The sequence below is a fragment of the Eleutherodactylus coqui genome, chromosome 2, assembly GCF_035609145.1.
Source record: "Eleutherodactylus coqui strain aEleCoq1 chromosome 2, aEleCoq1.hap1, whole genome shotgun sequence".
In the NCBI taxonomy this organism is placed as follows: Eukaryota; Metazoa; Chordata; class Amphibia; order Anura; family Eleutherodactylidae; genus Eleutherodactylus; species Eleutherodactylus coqui.
The window spans coordinates 211679824-211695379 of record NC_089838.1 but is presented as its reverse complement, the minus strand read 5'-3'; the positions used below and the strand labels follow the sequence as shown (position 1 = coordinate 211695379).

The 15556-nt window shown below is 44.2% G+C and overlaps 1 protein-coding gene across 4 annotated transcripts in view; it reads left to right on the top strand.

Moving 5' to 3' along the window:
* Positions 1–15556, top strand: part of ARID3B (AT-rich interaction domain 3B) — a 59095-nt gene that overhangs the window by 36085 nt on the left and 7454 nt on the right. For 2 of the 4 annotated variants that reach the window (XM_066592418.1, XM_066592417.1), the window contains exons 4-7: positions 3340–3412; positions 10035–10218; positions 13193–13434; positions 13982–14119. In XM_066592418.1, coding sequence (XP_066448515.1) covers positions 3340–3412; positions 10035–10218; positions 13193–13434; positions 13982–14119 — 637 coding nt within the window. The remainder of the gene's footprint in view (positions 1–3339; positions 3413–10034; positions 10219–13192; positions 13435–13981; positions 14120–15556) is intronic. The other 2 variants (XM_066592420.1, XM_066592419.1) reach the window with 1 other exon arrangement.

Below are 15556 nucleotides of genomic sequence, written 5' to 3'. Positions count from 1 at the left end.
TTGCTAAACATTTATGTGAGGGATTGCATGATTCTCTGTACTATGTAATTAATGCTGTTAACAAGATAAAAGTGCACTCTTTGAACAAACGTCTTTTCTGCGAGCTCTGTCACAACCATGACGAAGAATTTGAACATCTACTCCTACACACCGAAGTGAGTTAGCTGTCGAGAGGAAAGTGCTCACAATACTTCTACGAACGTTTTGACACAGTCGAGTTTCTTCGGCCAATTGACCCAAGCCTTTCTGATGAAAACGTCTTGACGTTGCCTATCTCTTAGACTTACTTGACAAACTCAACAAGGTCAACACAAAGCTACAAGAAGACAAAATGAATTTCATTAAGGCTAAAGGTATAATCTCTTCCTTTATTGCCAAACTGGACCTTCATACCAATAACCTGAGTTGACACGAGCTCTGTCAGTTTCCAAATCTTCAAGAAATTGCAGGTTTGAGACAAACTTTAAGATGCAGACTTAGACGTTTTTTGCTCACACCTCAAGAAGCCAAAGAAGACATACAAACTAGGTTTCATGATCTATGTACCCTTGAAATACCAATGTGGGTACTCCATCCATTTTCAGCAGACGCAGGAGAATTTCATCCTAGATTACAAGGGCAGTTGATCGACTTGAAACGCGATAGTCAAGCTCAAGCACTTTTCCAACAATGTGGCTATGAATGCTTTTGTGTGAAAATGAAGAATTCCTGTCCTATCCTGTGGCAGGAAGTTAAGTTGCCCATGTTAGCTTTTCCTACGTACTTAGTAGAGTGGGGCTTCAGCGTGGTTCAGCAGCTCCTGACAAAAGCAAGAAACAAACTTCAGATGTGTAAGGGGCGACTTGAGACTGCGGTTGACAAAGATAGAACCAGATATCGCGAAAGTTGACCCAAGGCAGCCATTAATGAGACAGATTGAGTGTGGCAAATATTACTATTAGTCGAATTTCATTGTTCTTGCATTTTAACCCCTTCCCGCCCCAGGACGTACCGGTACGTCCTGGGAGCCTAGTACTTCCCGCAACAGGACGTACCGCTACGTCCTGGGGATAGCGCGAGATCACATATGATCCAGCGCTATCCCACAGCGGGAGCCGACTGTCAGTCACAGCCGGCGTCCCGCTGTTAACCCCTTCCCTGCCGCGATCTAAGTAGATCGCGGCAGGGAAAGAATTCACAGAGGGACCGCACTCCCTCTGTGTCTCCGGCTGGCACTCGCGATGACACTGGCGTCCTGTATTACCTATGCCTATGATCGCTGTATAAGCGATAAGGCATGGCAGAGCAGTAGCTCTGCCATGCCTTATGACAGCGATCATAGGCACAGTGCTGCAAGTCCCTCAGAGGGACTCAAATAGTGTTAAAAAAAAAAAAAGAAAATAAAAATGTTAAAAAATGTAAAACCCCTTTTTAATGCTTTTTCTAATAGCATAAAAAAATTAAAACCCCACATATTGGGTATTGACGCGTCTGTAACGACGTGTACAAAAAGTTGAATCCGCTTTTTATTTTATACAGCAAAAAGCGTAACAAAAAACGCTAAAAAACAAAGGCAAAATGCATTTTGCCTCACAAAAAATGCAATAAAAGGGATCAAAAAAGCCGTTCATTCCCCAAAATGGAACCAACAAAAACTACAGCTCGTCTTGCAAAAAATAAGCCCTCATAGAGCTCCGTACATAGAAAAATAAAAAAGTTACAGGACTTTGAATGCAGCTATAAAGAAAAAAAAAGATTTTCAAAAAAAGGGTTTTTATTGCAAAAAAGTGTAAAAACCTAAAAAAAAAAGGGATTTTGGTATCGTTGTAACCGTACCGACCCGCAGAAAAAATTCTCATTTATGCTGCATAATTAACGCTGTAAAAAAAAAAAAAATCTATGGCAGAATTGATGCGTTTTCTCTCCGTTATCATAAAAAAAATAAGTTTTACGATAGACTATGTACCCAAAAGTGGCACCGATAAAACTACAGCTCGCCGCGCAAAAAACAAGCCCTTATAAGGCCGCGTCGACTGAAAAATAAAAACGTTATGGAAAAATACCAAAAATCGCTTGGTCCTCAACGCCAAAATAGGCCATGTCATTAAGGGGTTAATTAGTCTTTTGACCATTAAGGATTGAGGTGTATCTTGCATTTTCTTTATTCTTTGTACATTTCTATCGAATGCTAATTAAAGATGGTATTATTTCTTCCTTCCCCCCCGAAACGAACTTATTATTATATCCACAATTAACCTGTTAAATATTTCGCACCTACATTTTAGCAGCTAAAATAAGCTGACTAAAATACTCCTTTGGTTATTTTTAGAGACCTGTTTTCACAATTAATGCTAATCTTGTTAAATGCTATCAAACCTTCGAAAAAAAGGATACAGTATTTTAATTTGTACTTTTAACTTTGTAAACAAGGTAGACTTTGGCTGGGTTTTAACTAGTAAGGCATGGGGGTGCTGGCCACCATTTCAATACCTAAAGGGGGCGCTGGGCTGAAAAAGGTTGAGAACCATTAGTCTAGCTTATGTCTATCTGGTGATATTACAGCATCTTCTCTTACTACATAAGGGGACATTCACATATAGCGCAAAATCTGTAGCGATTCCACATGAAAATCTGCACCAAAAGTGCAGCGGACACGATCACCCGGCAACTGCTAAACGCCACTAGTCAGGTGATGCCACTTCATCACCTGACCAGTGCCGGCGACTCGGTTAGTGGTTTCTGGGTGATGGTGTGCTTTGCACTCTTGTTGCTCGCAATGCTCAGTATAAGGCCTCCTTCCCACGAACGGATTTAAGCCGCGTAATTCGCGGCGAAAATCCGCCGCGTTGCCCGCTGCTATTAGGTTCTATTGAACCTAATAGCTCAGTGCTCACGATGCGGAATTCCACACCATGAAATTTCCCGTCCTCACCCGCGGCATGCTCTATTTGCCGCGGGTGTACGCGCTGACTGCTTCCATTGCAGTCAATGGAAGCCGTCCGTTCACGCTATCTCCCGCTGTAACACAGCGGAAGATGGCGTGAAAACGCTTTCCCGCCTACCGCCGCCGGCGTGTCACGTGGCACGGCCGGCCGTGTCATGTGACGCGGTGGGCGTGTCACATGCGGCGGCGGTGGGCGGGGAAGCGTCTTCACGCTATCTTCTGCTGGTAAGTATGGGGTCTCTGGGGGGGGCGCCGTGACGGGCTTCACCGCGGAATATTCCGCGGCGGAGCCCGTCACGCTCGTGTGAAGCCGGCCTAAAAGTGGGACGAGCTTGTCCAAACTGGAATCTGCTGTGGATTCACAGCGGTATCCGAGTCAAAATCCGCAATTTATAAAAATGTTTTCTATCTTGCAGCTTTATGAGCTTGACGGGGATCCAAAACGGAAAGAATTTCTTGATGATCTCTTTGTGTTCATGCAAAAGAAAGGTGAGCTAAAAACAGTTGGGACCTTTATTTTCGTTGTTCCTCTAAAGCTACGTCCACTACTTCTTGCTATGTCCACTTTTTTAAAATTGCTTTTATCTTGCCTCGGTGCTATATTCACAGGCCCCCAGGGTGGAGGATAAATGTCTGATCGCTGGGAGTCTCACCCCTGGGACCCCTAGCCATCCAGAGTATGGCACTCCCTAATGCGTGGTGTAAATGCACATGCTCTACCACTGCTCCATTTACTTCTGTCCAGCAAAGGTAGATCCATGCTCTTATCACTTGTAGAAGTAAGCGGGCAGGGGTCACAAATGTACACTGCTGATCCATTTACAGGGGGCATTTAGGGTGGTACTGAACGTGGGATTGCTTAGTGTTCCAGTGGTCGGACCCCCAGCAAAGAGATTTTTATCTGTTATCCACAAGATTAAAAATGCATTTTCTTTTGGTTATACCCCTTCAGTGTGAGCAGAGCCATTGAGGAGGTGTTCTAGTTTTATGTAAATAAAGCTTTACTGCTGTATAAATTGTATACATTGAGCAGCAGAAAACCAGTACCAATTGTGGCACCTATAGTGAAGAAACAAAGGGCGAGCGCTCCTTGTTCTGCTCGCTGAGGCATCCTAAGCACTGGGGCAGAAAGTTTTGTTTGACAACATAGGGCCTGACAAAGTCCCCCATGGCTTTCCAACGAAAATCCCTTTTGCGCAGTCAAACGGCGTCTTTCATCTTTTGTGCAAGCAATAATACATTGTAATACAGAAGTATTGGAGCTTATAAAAAACAAAGTGGTAAAACCTCTCTTGGTGGGACCGAAAAAGGTAGATGTTACTATAATGCTATGGTTACACATTGCAGGTTTTCTGCAGCGTAATATCCGCTGCATATTTTGGTGTTCAGAGTCAAAATTCACGTGTAAAATACAGATTTCACTGCCCCTTATTGGAGGAGGTAAAATCCACAACATAGGCTGGAATGCTGTGAATGTGAAGTCCACACAGATACATTGGTTTCTCAGAAGAGGAACATAAACCTATGGCGTGTATCCTCTGTTCCTCATAGGCCGTAGACTCATTAGGGCAGGGCCCTGCCAATTCTCATGAAGTCCCAACAAATGTGGTAACTTATTTATTTGACAGCCTTAAGAAACCATTCTGATTCTTATGTTCACTTCAGCCTCTATAGTGAGAAAGTCATTTATGTCATGGTTTTATTGTACAAGATCTTCTCAGCAAAGTTGGCATTGACTAGTTCACAGCACTTCCTGACATCAATGATGGGCACTGTAAAATGGGCACCATGCACTATTCAAATCTTTATGTAGTGCCAACATATTCTGCAGCGCTTACAAAACGGGAGAATGGATACAAAAAACAAAGATTAAAAAAAAAACCTCGATGTAATATGACTGATTTGTGTACTCTTGTCGATGTTGGTTCCACGTGAATGCCGTAATGTGCTGATGAACTAGTGGGAGTATACCAATGGCACATATGGCGTTATCACCAGCAGTAGCTCTCTGAATCTCTAATATGGAGCTATGAATGTGTACATTGGCAGAGTCCCACAGTGATTGTATCTAGATAGATGGATATATAGAGATTTGGTATATATATCACGTTTGGTAATGTGATTGATCCTATGTGATTGATTCTGTGTACCGTGGTTTTCAGAAAGTGGACTCATCCTTTTCTTACATGTTTATTGACCTCTAAATTAGTTTAGGTGCCCATTCTGCTACTACTCCTTCCCTCCCTCCTTAACAGATCTTGAAATCTGATAAGCCTTGAAGGACTTGTCACTATCATTTATTGAGGAAGCTATTTGTGCTTGGGGGAGGGGAGATTCTATATGAAGCAAGCAGGATTTGGTGAAACACTGGGGGTGGAATCTGTCATTTGCCTGTGATTAATGAGCACTTTAGTTCCTGTTGGGTGTGATAGGCAGCCTTGATTTCCTTCCTGGAAATTGAATACGTTACATTGTACAACGCTGTTTCTTTATACAACAGTATATATAGGGTTGTACACAATGTCAGTTACTAGTACTCCTTTCCAGTGCAATACTAATTGGCGCACTTTATTCTGGAGTATGTTCTACTTACGATCTCATGCGTGAATCTATGACACCGATTCATAGAATTGCCACAGGGACATGAAAAAACTTTGGTATTAGTCTGATACCGGTTTCTTTCACTAGATAGAATAGTAACCAACATGTGACGTGGGGGGATGAAGAACTAAGGCCTCGCTCAGACGGCAGGACTTTGGTCACTATTTGTAAGCCAATGTCAGGAGTAGCACCTATAGAGACAGAAGCTACTATAGATTTATAACCCTTCTGTATTTTGGACCCACTGCTGGTTCATGCCTTACTGACCAAAATACTGCCGTCTGAATGAGGCCTAACTCAATGTGTAAGCGCTGCAGAATATGTTGACGCTACTGTATATAAATAATAATTCATTTGGGACTGGAACTAGCATTGAGTAATATAACCATATACCAGCACTGGCCAGTCGGTAATAACGAGACATTGCTTCTGAGTTAAAGGGGTAATCCAGGAAGTGTCTGCCGGGATACACCAAAGTCAGAGCGGAAGCACTGCTTAGTGGCCGGCACTCGTAATTGCAAGAGCAGCTCTCATTGAAATCAGTAACTTTAAAGCAGGTACTTTAGTAATTTGTGAAATCTCATCCATACTGCCGGTATTGTAAAATGTAACAGATTTTTTTGTATAGTGACTGCTTCATGTGACCGTATCTTTTTAGAGTGCATTCAGTCGTCGATGGTATGATGGAAATTTGCAGCAGGTTTCACGCCTTCAATTTGAATTCAAGTGAGGGTAAAATCTGCTGCTGATCCACACCAAAATCTGTGACAAATCAGCGATGTGTGAATGCTAGGGCTTTGAGATTTCGCCATAGCAGGGGGAGAGAGCAGAGCTATGGGGGATTAACCCATAGCAGGGAGAGACAGAGCAGGACTATGGGTTAATCCCCCATACCTCCACTCTCTCTCCCTGCTATAGGGGATTAACTCATAATCTCGTTCTCTCTCTGCCCAAGGGATATCCCCAGAGCGTAGAGTGGGCGGGGCTATAGGGCTTCTTACAGATTCCCCATAGCAAGTATATAGAGGGGCCGCAGGGCTAGAGGGCCTAGGGAATTGCCCAGCAGCGGGGCTGGAGGAGTACCCCGCTGTCTACAGCAGGACATTTAAAAGTGCTGCCCAGAAGCACTTTTTAAATGTCCTGCTGTAAATTCCTGTTAGTCGCCGCGGGGATTAAGGGAACCCCCTGGGAGTCCCCTCCTCTCCACGGGGACTAACTGGGTAGCACACTTTAAATGTCCTGCTGTAAACAGCGGGGAATCTTCTTTTCTTGCACAGGAGTTCTCATAGACTCCAGGTCCCATAGGAGTCAATGGACACCCCTGTGCAGCTCTCACCAAAGATGGGTCCGGTCCTATCGATGGTGCGCACCACGGAGCTACATGTGACCTGCAGCATTTTCTATTAGAAGCGCGTTCCGTGCGCTGCTAGCAACGTAAAAAAAAAACGCTAGTCTGACCGAGGCCTAAAGAGGGAAAACTACACAGACTGATACTTCTCTCCTTATTCAAAGGGCTGTGGAGCCGGTAAGCCAAACCTTTGGCTCCTCAATTCTCCCAAACTCCGACTCCTACATTAAAATGGTCACATCAGGCTTTTCATCACCATTCTCCTAAAATATAACCAAGCTATTTAGATGCAGCATAAATCTGTTTATTGGAATACAATTTCAGATCACAAGACTTCACTAATCTCCTGTGAAAGGAAATATGCCACAAAGTGTGCATTGAATTAATATGCTATATTTATAATGTATACATTTTCTATAAGCCGGAGTTGGTGTATTTCTACCGACTTCCCTAAATGGGACGATGACTCTAGATTCCATCTCGGCTCGTTCACGGTTTAGTTCTGTAGACTGCATCATCTGTGGCTCGGAGTCGGCTCGCTCTACACTTGGGAAACGGGTTGCTTTTCTTAGATTGTCTGTATATCCCGGGGGAGTTTTATCTCCTCAGGGGAAAATCCGTTAATTACGAGGAGTTCCTGTCTGATATCACAAGGGATCACAGCCAATGTATAAAACCTTAGTTTGCTTTTGCAATGATGACAGATAGCAGAATGTCCCTTTTTATGTCCATTGCTTCATGATTATAATTGGCTTAAAAGTAGAGTAATATATTAAATCCTGTCCTTTGCTACTGCCTAGGTCTGAATGGCCAATGTGGGGTCCTGAAGCAGCACCAGGCCAGATCTATGCCTAGTGCCGCCAACCCACAGCTGTGATTGTCACACACACTCCCCACCCCCACAAGCCTGGGGTCTGGAAATAATAAGGGACAGAGCAGACATCAGGGAGTCCGTGGACCCCTCCCCCAATCCACCCATCCTTGCTGCAGGAATTATTTGCTATCACCTCCATGATTGATGACTGTCATAGGGCACTCCCCATGATTAGTGTCAGAGGTCACGGAGGTTCATTACACCAAGGGCTTCTGAGGTCCTAGAGAATGTGATGGTTACCGATAGTAATAAAATGAAGCTGGTGTAATCTATGTGACAGATGTCAGGATGCATATTAAACATGTAAATGCCCACAACAGACACATGTTTTAGCATCTGCTTTTCATGTACAAAGCCTGGACATTAACTGCCATCTTCTATTCACAAACACTATCTAGACATGTCATTTAACCCCTTAGTGACATCCAAAGCGCCTTTTTTCTGACCTTACTAATGGGCTTTTAACCTGCACATATATCTTTTTAAAGCGATGGCTTAGCTGTCTACTGACAGCCAGGCTCCGGCTCTAACTGCTAGATGCGGAGAAACCTCAGATCCTTACATGCCACAGTCAATAGCAGCTACAACATGTACGCAGATACCAGGGAGAGAAGGTTCCTTCTATCACCCATTGGCATCCCACAGTGTGATTGCAAGGTACCAATAGGTCCCCATGGCAGCTGGAAGCCTGACAAAGGCCTCCATATCTGTCATGTAATGCTATTAGGCCCCGCCTCCACAAGATTCTAATAGGCTGCTATCATAGGTATAATATAATGCACTTTGTAAGTAATGCAGTGTACTATCCTAGCAATTGAACTATTGCAACTTCAAGTCTTCCTGAGGGTCTGTAAAATAGCGTCGAAGTTTAATAAGGTTTGATTTAAGATTTTTTTTTTAAAATCCAGTTTAAAGAAAATATGCCCCCCCCCCCCCCACACACACACACAAATCCCCTTTTTCAATGAAAATTTTTATTTTTTTTAAAGCAACATACAGGTATTATGGTGTTTAATGTTGAACGCTGTAAAAATAAGTTTAAAAAGTAATGTCAGAATTGCAATTTTTCTTTTGTTCGCTTTCCGAATAAAAAGTAATCTAAAAGTCACGGAGCAGAAAATGGTGAAATTAAAAAAAACAAAACATTAAAGAGCTCCATTGCTGGAAAAGTAACAATGCTATCGATTTTTAGAATGTGGCGGTGCAGATTCAATTGTTTTTCTTTAAATGTGTTTATTGTGCAAAGTAATCCAAATGAAGGAAATCTACATAAACGTGGTATTGCAGTAATTGTGCTGATCTAGATAAGAAAGTCATGTTGTTTTTACCAACTGCTGAACGTTGTAAGAACAAAACCCCCCAAATTGTATATAGGTTTATACAATATATGTACCCCACAGTGGTGCCAATAAAAAATGCAACGTGTCCCCCAAAAAACAAACCCTCCTATAGCTATGCCAACAAGTTATGGCTTTTGTAATGCGACGATGACAAGCGTTTGGTCCTTAAAGCACAATAATAGGCTTGTCACTAAGGGGATAAGATAATTGATGTTCTCTACAACTATGTCTAAATAATAGATAATTTATGCAAGGCTGGCTATATACGGGCGAGGCGTCATAGCGAGATCTGCGGCGATAAATCGCACACGGAGCTCACATGACACGCTTTCCATAGGATAATGATGGAAAGCGCAGCCTACTGTACACGAGTAGCGATTTTCCACATACGTTACTAAAATCGCAGCATGCCGTGACTTTCTGCGGTCATTAATATAGGCTCATCGCGGAGACCTTTTGGTGCTCCTCCCTCTAGCGGTATTGCGTCGCGGCCGTGGACAGGCGGCCTAAAGCTACCTGTCCGTGTGCAGGTTTTGTTCAGGTTTGAGATGCAGTTGTTGAAGCCAAAAGTGAGTGTAAATCATAAAAAGAGAAAAATGAAAAATAGTACCCCTGTTTTTAAATTCACTTCTGATTTTGGCTTAAAAAAAACTGATCAAAACCTAGAGGTTTACGAGCAGCCTGAAGCTTGGTAGCTCTTGCAGAACAACCTGAGCAGCACTATATGGCACCAGTCCCCTCCTCGCCATCGGCTCTGTTAGATTGTGTTTATATTGGTGACCCAGGAATGTGTATATTTACTAGACCTATCATTTAATGTGTGAGGAGCACCGCCTTCCATGTTGGCGATACTTGATGTAACTATTGCATTCATGCTGTAGCAGGTAAGTTAGAATTAAAATCCATATTTACCAGCTGTGTTTTCTGTCCCTTACTTGTTTGACCTAGGCACCCCAATCAGCCGTATACCCATAATGGCCAAACAGTTGCTGGACCTCTATATGCTCTACAAGCTTGTAACTGAAAAAGGAGGCCTTGTTGAGGTGATCAATAAGAAAATCTGGAGAGAGATCACAAAAGGACTTAATTTACCAACCTCCATTACCAGTGCTGCCTTCACCCTGCGTACACAGTGAGTGAAATAATACCGCCCTCTGTCTGCATTCAAGATGCACAATTTACTTTGTGTGGTGTTTGCTTTGTAGATCTTTTGTCCATCTTTGTTAGCTTATGACTAAAGGACCATTTACACATAACCATTGTCAAACAAATGAAAATATGCAATAATCGTTATGTCTGAACACGAAGCCATCGCGCACTACGCTTTTATTTTTAGTTTGTCGCTCAGTTTCAACCAGCATAAAAATCATCGCCGTGTCGCTCACTTCTCGCTGCGTCTAAAACGCTCCCCGCTCAGTGTGTAACCTAGAATGTGAAGCACTGAGCGAGAAGTGAGCAATTATCTACCTGTCCAAACATTGTGCGCGAACAATTAGCGGTGACGTCACTCACTCGTGTGCCTCTCTAGACGACAGTCGTTCCTGTAAATATACTATTAGGCTCCTTTTTAGATGAGCTGCTTCTTGTTTGAGCAAATGACATCATCGCTAGCTCGTTTGCTCTCATGCAGCCTGTATAGACGGGCAAATTCATTGTTGACTCGTTCAAAACGAAAATCATTCAGTCTTTCACATTAGCTAATGTGAAAGACTGAACGAGCGCTATTTAAAGGGAATGAGAAGTGAATGAGCCAACAATGATTTTTGTGCCTGCATAAAATGAATGACAAACGAGAAGCGTTGGCTCACATTTAGACTGAACAATTATTGCTTACTTCAACTTCTTTGAACGATAATCGCTCTGTCTAAACGCACTTTAAGGGCCTTTTACATTGGCAGATGATTGTGAATAAAGCTTTGTCCACCAACCATTTGTGTGAAGGTGCCATCAATCAACTCACAAATGAGTAAGCGTTTGCCAGCAGCAGAGGGCACTAGGGGTGTCACACTCTTTCACCGAAGGCCACATCAGCCTTATGGTTGCTTCCAAATTAATAATAATCTTTATATAGCGCCAACATATTCAGCTGCATTAGGCACTATAGTAATGGGGAGTCCCCCATATGGTGGCCCCAGTAGTAATGGGGAGTCCCCCATATGGTGGCCCCAGTAGTAATGGGGAGTCCCCCATATGGTGGCCCCAGTAGTAATGGGGAGTCCCCCATATGGTGGCCCCAGTAGTAATGGGGAGTCCCCCATATGGTGGCCCCAGTAGTAATGGGGAGTCCCCCATATGGTGGCCCCAGTAGTAATGGGGAGTCCCCCATATGGTGGCCCCAGTAGTAATGGGGAGTCCCCCATATGGTGGCCCCAGTAGTAATGGGGAGTCCCCCATATGGTGGCCCCAGTAGTAATGGGGAGTCCCCCATATGGTGGCCCCAGTAGTAATGGGGAGTCCCCCATATGGTGGCCCCAGTAGTAATGGGGAGTCCCCCATATGGTGGCCCCAGTAGTAATGGGGAGTCCCCCATATGGTGGCCCCAGTAGTAATGGGGAGTCCCCCATATGGTGGCCCCAGTAGTAATGGGGAGTCCCCCATATGGTGGCCCCAGTAGTAATGGGGAGTCCCCCATATGGTGGCCCCAGTAGTAATGGGGAGTCCCCCATATGGTGGCCCCAGTAGTAATGGGGAGTCCCCCATATGGTGGCCCCAGTAGTAATGGGGAGTCCCCCATATGGTGGCCCCAGTAGTAATGGGGAGTCCCCCATATGGTGGCCCCAGTAGTAATGGGGAGTCCCCCATATGGTGGCCCCAGTAGTAATGGGGAGTCCCCCATATGGTGGCCCCAGTAGTAATGGGGAGTCCCCCATATGGTGGCCCCAGTAGTAATGGGGAGTCCCCCATATGGTGGCCCCAGTAGTAATGGGGAGTCCCCCATATGGTGGCCCCAGTAGTAATGGGGAGTCCCCCATATGGTGGCCCCAGTAGTAATGGGGAGTCCCCCATATGGTGGCCCCAGTAGTAATGGGGAGTCCCCCACCCATCCATATGGTGGCCCCAGTAGTAATGGGGAGCCTCCCCTACTCCCCTACTGCTATGGGCCTTTTGGCTGGGCAGCAGCTAGCATACAGCTAAGGCCTGGCAGTGGCTGCTGACTTCTCTCGGCAGATGACAGGTGGGAGGGGTCGGCGGTCACAGACTAGGCATTGCTGCCGCTGGGCTGGGGCTGCAGGCTAGGTGGGTGGAATGACTATTAGGTTGCTGCATGGTTGCATCACCACTTGTTCCTGGCTGAAAATCTGTCAGTGTAAAAGGGCCTTTTTAAAAAAAGGTTTTCTGAGTTTTAATTTTAGATTTTAAATATGCGGGCTATGGGGAAAACCAAACCAGTGTTTACTTGCCAATTACAGCTTCCTGCTGCTCCAGCGCTGCCTTTGTTCACCCCACCAGGTCTGTTTACAAGCTGCAAACTGATCCTGTGAACGGAGCATGTCAGGCTGCTGCAGCCAGTCGCAGACCTCGGAGGTTGATCGCTGAGATCAGTGATTGGCTGCGGTAGCCTTTGGCATTCCATCAACTGGTGGTCTGCACCCTGTGAAAAGAGCGCCAGCAGGGTAAACTGAGAGGCAGTCCAGAGTTGTGACTGGTGAGTAAAGGCTAGTTTGTATTTCCGCATGGGCAACAAACTTAAAAGTAAGAAAACAACGGGGAAAAAAATGTTCAAGGTTCATTCCTTTTACGCATGTATAAAGATCATGGTTGGCTCATTCACTAATGGTTCGGTTTATACACCGATCGTTCAGTCGCTCTCATTCAATTATACAGCCAATTTGAATGGCTGACTGATTTCTCATTTGAAGGAGCCAACGATGTATCTGCCTGTATAAACAGGCTTCCTGAATGATCTCTGACATTGTTCATTCATTTAAACGACAAATCGGCAGGTCTAAACGGACCCTAAATTGTAGAGGAAGAAGAAAGTATATAGGATTGTTAAGCTGTTCTTATGGCCGGGAGCAATGTCCACACAATGTACGCGCACAGCGAGGTGCGCAGCACAATTATTCCACACATGCTGCATTCATTCTGTCTGTTTGTATTGCCAGATACATGAAGTACCTTTATCTCTATGAATGTGAGAAGAAATCTCTCAGCTCTCCAGCAGAGTTGCAAGCTGCAATAGATGGAAACCGAAGAGAGGGCAGACGTCCCAGCTATGGTACTACCTCTTTTAACTACTCCCCAACTCCAGCAGGGCCCAATTCTCTCTTGGCCCAGAAGCTTCCTGTGCCCATGCTTGGCATGCACCCGTCATCACGCATATCACCAATTACTCCATTGAAGAAAGGTCAGTGGTTGCAGTAAGATGTATAGTAAATCTTGCATATATTCTTCCTTGGTTTTCTGGTTGTATCAGTACAAGATTAAAAAAATTTGCATGCCATTGCTTTTAATCTATACTGCTATGTTCATTTTTTTTTTTTTTTTTAGCCCATATATTTGGCAAAAAAATCACTTCTTTGCAGATTGAACGCATGATGCTCTTTTGCACCGATAGGTCGTGCCAACGATATAATTCCTATGCTTTTATACAGGAACAATCATCACTAGTGAATAGAGGTGGATTGCGCCCGCCTGCCTCTAGTTACAGTAAACAGGCAGTCCTTCATAGAGGAGTGACTGCCTGTCTGCACAGGCCAATCCGTCATTCAGTTTTATGCATGCAGTTTTAAGCAAATTCTTGTTCATCCTTCATTCGAGGCATACATCTACACTGAGATGATGATCGTTCAGGCTGCTGCTGGATGCAGGAATCTGAATGTCTCGTGTAAAAGGGCCTTACTTTCTAAGTTTCAAGCATAGTACAAGATTGATTTTCATCCTTTTTCCTTTAGCTCCCCATACTGGTGAACAGGAGAACAGCATGACCAAATTCTCATTGCCTTACATATTGGCAAAGGATATGAAGAATGTGTGGGATATGAGTTGGAATATGTCACTAGGGAACCCTTATCATGCTTTACTCTTATCAAGCAAGTTCCCGATTTGTTTTTTAATTTATTATAATTATATTGTGTGATTTTAGTGATTTGTATTTGTTAAAGCTAGTGTTTTTTAAAATGCCTTACATTTAGTTACATTAAGTTATGCTGTAAGGCTATATCATCATTATGTATTGTTTTTATAAGGCTTTAACTAGAACCTGTCATGTGCAGCATAAAGTAGTGGCAGATACTGATTTCAGTGGTCTGTCACTTAAGCCGGGTGCCTGGCCGGCGACCCCTGTGTACCTGTCCGCAGTCTTCATAATCTGTGCTGCGGATGTGCTGGCTGGCACACATGCGCAGTACAGACTATGCTGCGCCGCCGCTAGGCGATGACGTGGATCCTGTGACCTTTCCACAATGATAATTGCACAAGGGCCACGGGCCGGCCGGCTTCCATTTACTTCAATGGAAGCTGTCCTTGCGGAATCTGCACAGAATTGCAGCATGCTGCGATTTCTCCTCCACAAGTGTAAAATCGCAATCTATTTCTGCTCATGTAGAGGAATTTTGCCATAGCATGCTATGGGCAGACTCTGGAGGCAGACGCCGACTCCGGATTCCACAATGCAAATCCGCCCGTGTGCTTTCGGCCTTATTGAATAAAGTGCAGTGGAGCAGCAAGAGAGGAGTCCAGTTTATTTATGAGGTCCTGCTAGCCCCCTCCTTTGTGATTGACAGTCTTCTAGCTATTAGGTTGCATATTGTGAAATCTGCCAATCAGCGAGAGTGGATGTGGCTAGCAGCTCCTCATGAGTAAACTAGACTTGTCTCTTGCTGGGAGCTGCAGCAACAAGATGTAAAGGCCCATTTACACGAGCTGATGATTGCTCAAAGATCGCTCAAACAGCAGTTTGACAGCTTTGAGCGATCATTTTGCATAAACTTTTAAGTAGCTACTCAGCTACTTAAGAGCAACGAAGTGTGCAAATAAAGCCTTAGCTGAATGCAGTTAAAAGCCCGAGGGCTCTTATCTGCATTCAGATCCTTTGTTCTCCAGCGGGAGACCATGCGATCAGCACTCCCCGTAGAGAACTGCTGATGAGGCTGAATGACAATTTTTAGGTTGGACTGAATTTAACGATCAGCTAGCAGTGCACGACGGCCGCACATTTAGACGCAATGATTATCGCTAAAACGATCGCCTTTTTTAAGCTATCATCAGCTCGTGTAGATGGGCCTTAAGTTTTTAAAACTCACTGCACTTTATCCTATAAGTGACAGACCACTGAAATCCGTGTGTTACTAATTTATGCTTCCCTCAGAAGACCGCATAAAGGACATGACTGCTTCCCTTTTATAGTGGCGTATTATTTTTCCTGACTTTTATGATATACCTTAGTACTTCATATAGAGCTCTAACGATCTATATAGAGTATAATTATTATGGAAAAGAATAACTGGGGCCCTTCATGATCTTCTCAT